General features: G+C 40.1%; 1 protein-coding gene across 2 annotated transcripts in view; it reads right to left on the bottom strand.

Moving 5' to 3' along the window:
* Positions 1-178: 178 nt before the first annotated feature.
* Positions 179-9,998, bottom strand: part of lamb2 (laminin, beta 2 (laminin S)) — a 31,806-nt gene continuing 21,986 nt past the window's right edge. The window contains exons 21-35 of one of the 2 annotated variants that reach the window (XM_053240989.1): positions 8,983-9,146; positions 8,660-8,695; positions 7,122-7,346; positions 6,451-6,668; positions 6,194-6,290; positions 5,660-6,032; positions 4,708-4,892; positions 4,278-4,519; positions 3,999-4,199; positions 3,417-3,561; positions 3,109-3,316; positions 2,839-2,980; positions 2,587-2,763; positions 2,344-2,503; positions 179-1,456 (exon numbers count right to left, since the gene is read on the bottom strand). In XM_053240989.1, the coding sequence (XP_053096964.1) occupies positions 1,320-1,456; positions 2,344-2,503; positions 2,587-2,763; positions 2,839-2,980; positions 3,109-3,316; positions 3,417-3,561; positions 3,999-4,199; positions 4,278-4,519; positions 4,708-4,892; positions 5,660-6,032; positions 6,194-6,290; positions 6,451-6,668; positions 7,122-7,346; positions 8,660-8,695; positions 8,983-9,146 (2,710 nt within the window). In that variant the 3' untranslated portion in view covers positions 179-1,319. The remainder of the gene's footprint in view (positions 1,457-2,343; positions 2,504-2,586; positions 2,764-2,838; positions 2,981-3,108; positions 3,317-3,416; positions 3,562-3,998; positions 4,200-4,277; positions 4,520-4,707; positions 4,893-5,659; positions 6,033-6,193; positions 6,291-6,450; positions 6,669-7,121; positions 7,347-8,659; positions 8,696-8,982; positions 9,147-9,998) is intronic. The other variant, XM_026921058.3, reaches the window with a different exon arrangement.

Here is a 9,998-nt window from a genome sequence, read left to right as displayed (position 1 = left end):
ATGTTTGAAATCACAGATGGCTATTACAGACCTAGACACTTAGAAACTGCACCCAACATGATCTGGCAAAAAAAAAAAAGGTAGGATGGATGTTGGTACATCACATTCAGATCATTTTGATAGCTGAAGTTCCCAGCATGTGTGGTGAATTAATCACTTGCAAGATTATTGCACAGTGTTGGAATTTATGTTTATTAATGGGAAGGTGTTAATTATACATATCTTATATTTGTAGCTTATGCCAGTTGGTCTTTATTTTCAAAATAACTCTTTAAGGCTCAGTAAGTACAACCATAACCATAAACCTTTGGTGAAAAAAGAAGTATTTATTGACCCATTGCAACTGACACATTTCAGGCAGTGTTGCGACATCCGCAGAGGAATAATGGAAGACATGGATGATGTGACTATTTTATTTTACAACAGGAAAAGCCTTTTTCCAGAGGAAGGGTCTAAACATTTCATTCATTCATTCATTCATTCATCTGCAGTAACTGCTTTATCCTGGTCCAGTATTATAGTGGTGTAGTAGTCTAAGAATGATATGTAGATAATTATTTCTTAAACATTAAATAACATTAAATATTTAAGTAACTAAAGCACTATGGTGCCCCCTGCCCCCAGAACCCTATTGGAGACTTGACTTTAGCAAAACATTAATGACTCTCGACTAGGAGAAAAAAGAGGACTGTTACAGAAGCACCTCCAGTGTAGCTCACACCTTGCCATGGACGGTTTCATCAGTGTTTAATTCACTTCATGATTCAACCAATCATAACTAACAATACTCATTAGATTATCAAACTTGTTATGTGTTAAACCTGATATGTTGACCCAGAGAGAAGGCACACAGATTTCATTTGTTACCCAGCTTCCTTCTAGAGATCTACCTTGCTGAGCAGTTTTGTTCAAACCCTAGTCAATGTCTTCAGAAGCAGAGCAATCAGCTCTGTTAAATATTGGTTGGAACTTTAAAGTATTTCCATTATGATGTTGCTTGGCAACATCTGGTGTGCCTCCCTTATTTTGCATTTTTCCAACCTCTGACTTTTACAGATCTAGTTTGATAAAATCTACCTCACAAATGATATGTCCTGTATGTTATGTTGGCCAATATCAGAACATCATCGCTGGTCTCTTTGATAATTAAGAAACACTACTACTACTACTACTTTGAATAATAATAATAACAACAACAACAACAACAACAATAATAATAGTAGTAGTAGTAGTAGTAGTGCTCATCCATAGTTAAGCATTCATTGTCATGACTAGTGCCAGTTTTGTATCCTCTGCTCTTGCAGTGACTGGTAGGCAGTTTACTGGCATGTATTGTAGATCTGGATTTGCTTGTTGATGGCATCCAGAATCATCTTCATTTTGTCCTCTAGGCCATCAAGCTGCCTGGCTTTGGCCTGCAACGTCTTCTGATTCTCCTCATAGTCTTTCTCAAGTTCTATGAAAACACATCGAAAGCTGGAGTTAATTTGTAGCTTGCATCTAGTTGATATTTGTTAGCCTAGCAGATCCAAAAGAGGGCGACAGCAAATCACCCTAAACCTCACTTTCCTCTAACATTACTTATTCAGTGGTGGAAAAAAATGAATGAGTACAGATAAATGGATGATGACAATGAAGTCTGCTTGGACTGTGTCCTCTCTTAATTCAGTTTGGATAAAAGCATCTGACAAATTAATAAATGTAAAAGTCAATGTATATATAATACAACAGTAAGTAATAATGAAACAACTTACAAAGTAGCCTGTATTAAGCTGATTTGTAATTACAGAAATTAAATTGGAAGTATTGAGACAGAATACACAAGTGCCTAATGTTTCTCAGTTAATTATTTTTGGAAAGAGTAGATTACACTTTCAAATATGCCTGTGTGTGTTCAATTTCTGTTTTATCTTTTGTGTTTTACATAAATATCACCACATCCAATTTGTGAGAGCAAAAATTATGTCATGGCCTTTGTGGTTGTTGCATTAGTTGTGATTTGAAGAAGACATTTTAAAACACTGATATAGCAATGTCCCTATATGTGACAGATTTTAATTGATTTATTCATGAACTATACCTAGGATGACCCCGATCCATAGAAAGCTTTCAAACCTGTTTTTGACCTCTGGACTTTTGGCCTTATTGGTTGACCAAAGCGTAAACCAGCAATTTATTCTTGTATTTTAACATGAATAAAAAAAAAACATGTTTTTCTTTATCTGATTTTATCTCACTTGTTTGGGACAATATTTAAAACCCAAGCTAAGTAAAGGTGGAACTAACATGTCAGCTAAAATGTTTACATTTAAAATGGAATTACCCTAATTCACTCTCACTCACCTGCCAGTCTATGCAGTTTGTCTTGGGCATCCTTAAGCAGCTGCTTTGCTTCATCTCTTAGTCGCTCTGCTTTGTTCTTGGCATCCTGCACTGCACTCGCTTTCCTGCCAACTAGATCTTGAACACTGCGGTATTTATCTGAAAGTTCACCATCTAGATCCTGAACATGACAGTGGACAAACTTAGTATGAGAGGAAGTCTGGTACACAAAACACCAATAAAGTGAAGTACAAAAACACATACCTGTTTTGCTTCATTAGCCTTGTTTTGTGCCGTGGTGGCAGTGTCCTTAGCTCGAGCTGCAACCATGCTATTGTTGGCCCGTTTGGCCTTTAAGGCTTCTATCTGCTGTCCCAGATGCCCCAGCTTGTTCATGGCATCATTCAGGTCCTTCTCACTAGCTGACGTCTCAGACTGAATCTTTGGATTGCGAAAGTCTGTCAGACTAAACATATCAATGACTCAAACTTAAACAGAAGTCTTATGAATTTGTACCTGAGCCAATCGGTTCTCAGTCGTTCCAATGTCATCCTTTGCTCTCTGTATAGCCTTCTCAGCAGCTGCCTGGGCTTTACGAGCATCATCGAGTGCCTGTTTCACACTGTCTGCTGTGTTCTTCACTCTGTCTGCTTTATTCCTACAGAAACCAAAAAACCATTAGAACCTTTAACTTAAAACTACACATACACATACTTACATAACAACACACACACATACATACACACACACACAGACACACACACACACACACACACACACACATACTTGGCATTTCTGGCTTTTGTAAGCAGTTGTTCTGCTTTGCGCACATCATCCTGGGTCCGGTCAAGAATAGCATCGACATTGGACAGACTTCTGACACGATCTTTTATCTCATCAGCTAGGTGTCTGATTTGCTGGGGTGAGGCTGGAATGGACAGCTCAAGAACCTGATTTGCCACTGCCTCAATGCTGTCTGGGTCAGCTCCCTCTTCTGTAATTCAAATTTCAATGTTAACACTTACATATGTAAAGCATTTATTTGTGACAGTACATATCATATACATAGTTAATGACTGGAGGCAAAGACTCACGCATAAGGAAGGCACGAATCTGTTTGATGAGGTCACGCAAGTCGTTGTTAGATCGTTCCACTTTGTTCTTGGTATCGCTGGCTTTCATCAGAGCAGCCTGGGCTTTATCCTTGGCCTCCTGAGCCTTTGTTTTAGCATCTGCTACCTGAATTAGCCAAAAAAGGTTTAGGTTCCCTGAAACAGTTTGATCTCTTCGTTTTATTATCTGACACAGTGATATTGGGCAAATTTAGGTGAGAACAAGTATTCTTATTTTTTCCTTCATTTATCTTCAGGTTGCAGTAGAATCCAAAGCCTATCCTGGGAGCCCTGGATGCAAGGCATGAATAACCCCTGAATGGGATCCCAGTCCATCGCAAGGCACCATACATATATATGTTTACTAGGGCAATTTAGAATAACCAGTCCACTTAGCAGCATGTTTTTGAGAGGTGAGAAGAGACCAGAGAACCCAGAGGAACCCCACACAGATATAGGGTGAACATGTCAAACTCTACATATACAGCAACCTGAACTCAGGATCAAACCAGGGACCCTAAAGCTGTGAGGTGGCAATGCTACCCACTGCACCACCGTGCCTACCTGCTTGAAGAGGTCCTCCACTTCTCCCATGGCTTTAATGAGCTCTTTTTCTGCATGTTTGGATCTCTCCATGGCATTGTCAGCCACTGCAGCAGCTCCATTACAGTTCAGCCCTCCACAGTGTCTGCGCTCATCATCACGACAATCAACGCCACCGCAAGGGCTCTCTGAACATGGGACATCACCTGGAGCTCCACATACCTGAGTGATTAACATGACATAAGCATTGGATTATTCATATTCACATGAAGAGAGACTCCATCAAAGGTTTCCCCTCACCTTCTCATTGATTTTCTTTATATCCAAATTCTGGACTTTTGTATTCAGATCAGTGAGGGCTCGCTTGTTTGCAGCATTCTTACGGTTGAAGTCATCTTTATTCACTGCCATTAGTCGCTCTGTCTTTTTACGGGTGTCTGCTGATTGGCTGACAGTACTTGGAATGTCAGTAGTGGACTGGTTGGTGCGTCGCTCTGCGTCACGTGACTTGTTGTAAGAGGCACGGATACTATCGTAGGCCCCTGTAATAGCAAATGTCAAATGTCGTGAGTATCAGCATCTTTTCAAACAAACATTAAATAGTATCTTAAATAGGTCAGACTCCAGGCATTATGTATAAGTGTCATATAGATAAAATAGTCATATGGCTAAGCTATGGCTAATGGTTTTTTATCTATTACCAGTGCACTTGTATAGTCTAATGGCTCACCCAAAAAGTTGGAATTTTTGAGGATGTCAAGCTGGCTGTTGAGCCTCTCAGAGCTGAGGTTGAGTTCTTTGGCCTCTCTCTCCAGTGAGCTCAGGTCATTGCTGGCCTCATAGTTGCTGTCCTGCACTGCAGTTAGGTCTCCCTCCAGCTGGGTCAGGGTGTCTGTTGTCTCACCAATGCGAGACCTAGAAGAGTAAAACAACAAAGAGGTGTTCAAGTTTGTGATGTTGATGCCCTGAAATACAGAAGCCCTGAATGCTCATGAATCAGAGGACAGGTGAAGAAAAAATGTTGCTAATAATTATAGATCATTTAAAAGGATGTCTTTAGCTTCCCTTGTGGCCTGTAGAAGGTTGCTGACTTTTATACTGGATATTCTATAGGTATTATACAATACCAACTTTTGTTCCACTTGATTCTGGTTTGGCTCAAGTTCCAGTTTGTGTGGCCTTGAACCCATTGAGCCAAATGTGTCAGAACCAGAATAGTTTTGCACTGCTAGCCTCATCATCAGCTTGCTACTAAAGAGACTTTCAAAAATGCTTTATTTAGTGCAAATATTAATCAGTCTTTAGTAATACCACAGCAAGAAAGCAACATCTGTTTGCACAGGATGCAAAAACATAAAAGGCAGCTGCGGTCTTCCATCCTGTCTCACCAAATGTTAGCCAGTTACCACTACACTATTTTTTCACCTGTTCCTATAAAGAGTAAGAGAAAAAAATTTCAGCTGCCCTTAGTATAACATGCTAATTATTAGCCAATTAGGTCCCAAGGTTCCCCCTATACATTCCCTTTCTGTTGCTTCTCAATAATGAAAAAATTTTGATTCTGGATTTTTGCATGTCTTTTTAAACCAGAAAATACATAACTGGAAAACTGACCAAACTGTAACACCTTAAACTCTATTGCTATTTAGTTATACAATAAATTCAATAAATTCATCTTGTACCTGAGGTACTCTATCATGCCCATTAGGTTGGTCACAGCTTCAGCAGTGGCGTTACGGGCATTGACAATGCTCTGTGCCTGTGCCAGCTTCTCTTCCAGCTCCCTAAAATGCTTCTCATAAGCTCCAGTCAGGCCTGTGGTCTGGATCTCCTGAGCCCGGGCTACGAGGGCCTTAGTCCTAGCTGCTAAATCTTGGACAATGCGATCCCAGTCTCCAAAACACTGGTGGCAAGGCTGGCAAGCTGGAAAAATGCCTGAGAAGCCACGGGCACACTGGTCACAACGGACACCCGATACACCCTGCCGGCAAGTGCAGTGACCTGTCAAACGGTCACACTGGGAGGTCTCAATGCCCCGAGAGTCACAGTCACAAGCTGCAGAAGGAGAGAGGCAGAGTATATAAAATGAGCTTTAGTAATGATTCTAGATGATTTGAGTGTAATTAACTTTTCTACAGACAGATATAGGTAACAAAGAAAAAGATCAGCTCCCATAAGAGTGCTATATTCCATTTAATTCAGTTTATGGAGTATACCTCTGCAGAGGATTCTGGGATCACCCCAGAAGTTCTCCTGGCAGTCCCTGCAAGTCTTTCCACCAAAGCCATCACGACACTGACACTGACCTGTGAACTGTGGAAGTCAGAGTGCTCAAAAGAATGAGTTGTCTCAAAAGGAACTGTTTTGAAACCACTCTAAACAACTAAACAACCCATAAAACATCAACGTATTTAGAGGCAAAAGCAAAATGTGATAAATTTTATTGTTAACTGATGTAGGGAGAGATGGATACCTCGTTGCAGGCTGATGTGTAGGCATTGTTGGGGTCACAGTTGCAGGGTTCACACCCATGGCCACTGGCCAGGTTCCAATAGTTTGGTGCACAGTGATCACAGGTGAGTCCAATGACATGAGGCAGACACTGGCACTGTCCTTTGGCACGCTGACACAGACAGTCATCTCGAGATAGACACTGACTGCGCTCTGTACCCAGGAAGTTGCACGTGCACTCTGGGAAAAGAATAAAAAGTAGCATAAGCAGGTGTGAATGTGGCAAAATGATGAGTGTGGAGAGCGTGTTATTTAATCACCCTATCATTCATCATTCTACACACTACTCCCTAAATCATTAACATGATATAAAGATATACATTTGTGGTTTAAAGTAAGTGTTTTTCTACATTACATGGCTTGTTTGAACATGATTCTGTAATGGTAAAATTACATTAACAGAATTATCACACACATTTTGCCATTGTTATCCCACAGTGGTTGCATCCAAAACATCACAGAATGATAGACTGTCAGTAACAGTGTTCAAATAGTAGAGAGCATTATGGACACTATTTATTGGGGTGCATTGTGGAATTTTACAAGTGCTATATCCTTCACTGCAATTTTAGACAAGGCAACAAAATGGCACAGACAGCACAGCCAAAAAACTAAAAAATCTACTTTACTCACTCCTGCAGTTGCGACGAGAAGCATCCCCATAGTAGCCGCTCTTGCACACTGCACACTCAGGTCCCTCAGTGTTGTAGAGACATTTGAGACACTCCCCAGTCCGCCTGTCACATGACTCAGGATCTGATAGGTCGATGTTGTTACTACAGCGACATGGCTGGCAGCGGCCACCAGGTTGAGAGGGATTACCATAGTAACCAGGGGCACATTCCTCACAGCGCGCACCTGGTGGTTACAGAGTTACTTTAGAAGAAAGAAACACTGACATTAGGAACAGACTAGTGCTCGTGTGACATGCAAGGAGAACACTTTCTGAAGAACAGATATTAGATGTTCAACTGTAAACATGATTTCCAAGCATGTTTTTCCCCAGTGAGCAACCATAGAGGTATATATTTCAAAGCGTAAGGTATCTGTTTTTTAAATGTCCTGTTTATGGCATATAAGAGAGCAGTTAATGCCCTAGGTCAATGAAATTTTACATTTAAAAGTCAAATGGACCTTACCAATATAGAAAGAATGTGGAAAAATGTCAACAAATGCATAAACAAAATGAAGTTCATGCAGAAAATCCTCCTGAACCAATTCCTACACTTCTCCAACAGCAGAGATAAGCATGGATGGGATTACTGTAGTAGGAATCTGTTTATTAGCCAAAACACCAAAGCTCCTTTGTAGTCTTTTTGGCAGATACAATGAAGGCATGACTTTCATACGAAACAGAGCAGAAAAGCTTCATAAGACGGTAAAACATTCCTGGTATTTCCCTCTGATAAAGGATGAAGGGGCTGCCGACTAGATCTGAATTTGCCGACTGGATCTGAATCTGAATGGCAGCAAATTTGGTCGGCCAAAATACAAAACCTTATTTGGAATATATGATTCCTTTTTGTCCTTTTGTACCTTTTTGTGTAATAGGTGGTTTTAGGTTGGAAATCTGACTTACAAATTTTTTGACATACAAAGTGTTTTAGAAATCTAAAGTAAATAGGGAGAGGGTATTATTTGGATGCCATGTTTTAAATGGACACTGTCCAGGAGATATCAGCTTTAGTTATAGAAGCACAGGGCCTTCCAGTCCCAAAGCAGTCAATAGATCTATATAAGGACAAAAATTACCACCTGGAAAGCAGCTTATTTTATATAGCATCAACATGAGTACAACAATATCACTGATTTTAGCAAAGTGTTTGAAGCCCCTTTGTAGCATTGTGAAAATAATTATGTACCTACGATGTGCCTAACAGCCAGACAACACAAGCAAATCAGCAGTTGCAAGTGACAGTTTCACTGCTCAAACACTGGTTCAGGTAAAGGGGCTACACTTCCATTCACGCACATTCATGCTTGGCTGGTGAGTCAATACTGCTGCCCTAGGATCAGGGTTTGGGGCTCTGTGAAATTAAACTGCATGTGTAGAGGCACAGCACCATAAAGGGGGGTGGGTGCTGAAGCCATGCGCAGTTAGGAAAGAGAGAATTGTGGGAGCTGGGTAGCACAGTTGAGGGTAGGGTAGGGGGATCTCCAGGGCTACTCACGCTTGAGGACTGTCCCTCCTGAGCGCTTAACAATTCCTGTGTATATTCAAGAAGGGTGAGGGGAAAATAACACACAAAATCATTTTACTTCAGTCCAAAGCCAAAATAAGGGTTATACCTTGTGATCATTGCACCCTGACAAATGCAAATGCAGTTGGGCTCAGGAAACGTTGCTAACAAACATTTCATCAAGCACCTCCAACGCACCTTATAATAAATACATTTTCTGCTGTCACAACCTCCTCTGACGCATATGTCTATCATAATCACAAACAAGTGCACCTAATTCCTATTCTTTAACTCTGAGGATTGGGAGAACACACCTGTGTACCCCTGTTTACAGTTGCAGACCACCTGTCTGCTATGGTTGTCTTGGTAACAGGAGGCAGCAAAGTGACGTCCACTCTCAGGTCCATCTGGACAAGGGCAAGGCTGACATCTGCTTCCTGAACCTAACACTGGATTTCCATAGTATCCATTAGCACACCTGAAATTAAAAAATGCTGGTTACAGCAATACATGACTTCATGTAGGATATGATCTTCTATCTATACATCCCTCTTCTGCTACCTCTCAGTTAAATCATCCACAACCAACTTGTGAACCCTTTGGGATCATCTGGTTTTATCATATTGTATTTTAACAAATATTTGTTGTCAAGAACCAAAATTGTGTTTTTTTTTATGATAGGGTAGGTCAAACTAAATCTAAATTAATTCAGTGCACCGGACAAAAAACTGCCTTCTTTTACGACGGTAATTGTCTGTTTATTTCATATGTATTGTATCTGGACTGTATCCTGAAAATATACACTTAGTTAAATGTGCCTCCATTTACTTACACTGAAAACTGATATTACTGCTTGTAATATGTGAATATGTGAATGACGTCAGAACACTTGACCATCAACTTCTTGTACTGTTCCTTGTTTCCATTTGTTTATAATTTCCTTAAAGGCACCGACTTCAGCTGTCATGGACCACGTGTGTTATGACTTACAGTAATGGGAGGAGTAGGAGAGGTCATTTAAAATCTGACTAAAATGTCTCAGACTTCCTAAAAAAATTTTTTAACGTACAGCTGTATAAATAATTTGAATACTCAAGTGTTTGTTTATGTTTTCTATTTAGTATTCAGAAGCTTTGTCTTTTCCTTCCTATTCCCTATATTAATGCGTAACATAAACAATTAAATAATGGTTTCTTCATGCTATGTTGTGCACTATATGGTCAAATTACAAACTATTTGGCATTCACTCAAATACAGATAACAGTCACTGCCATGTGACCTAAATCATGTGCTTCTTTATTAAACTGATTAATATTAAAATGATTAATAA

The sequence above is a fragment of the Pangasianodon hypophthalmus genome, chromosome 16, assembly GCF_027358585.1.
Source record: "Pangasianodon hypophthalmus isolate fPanHyp1 chromosome 16, fPanHyp1.pri, whole genome shotgun sequence".
Lineage (NCBI taxonomy): Eukaryota > Metazoa > Chordata > Actinopteri > Siluriformes > Pangasiidae > Pangasianodon > Pangasianodon hypophthalmus.
This window is presented reverse-complemented; position numbering and strand designations above follow the sequence as displayed.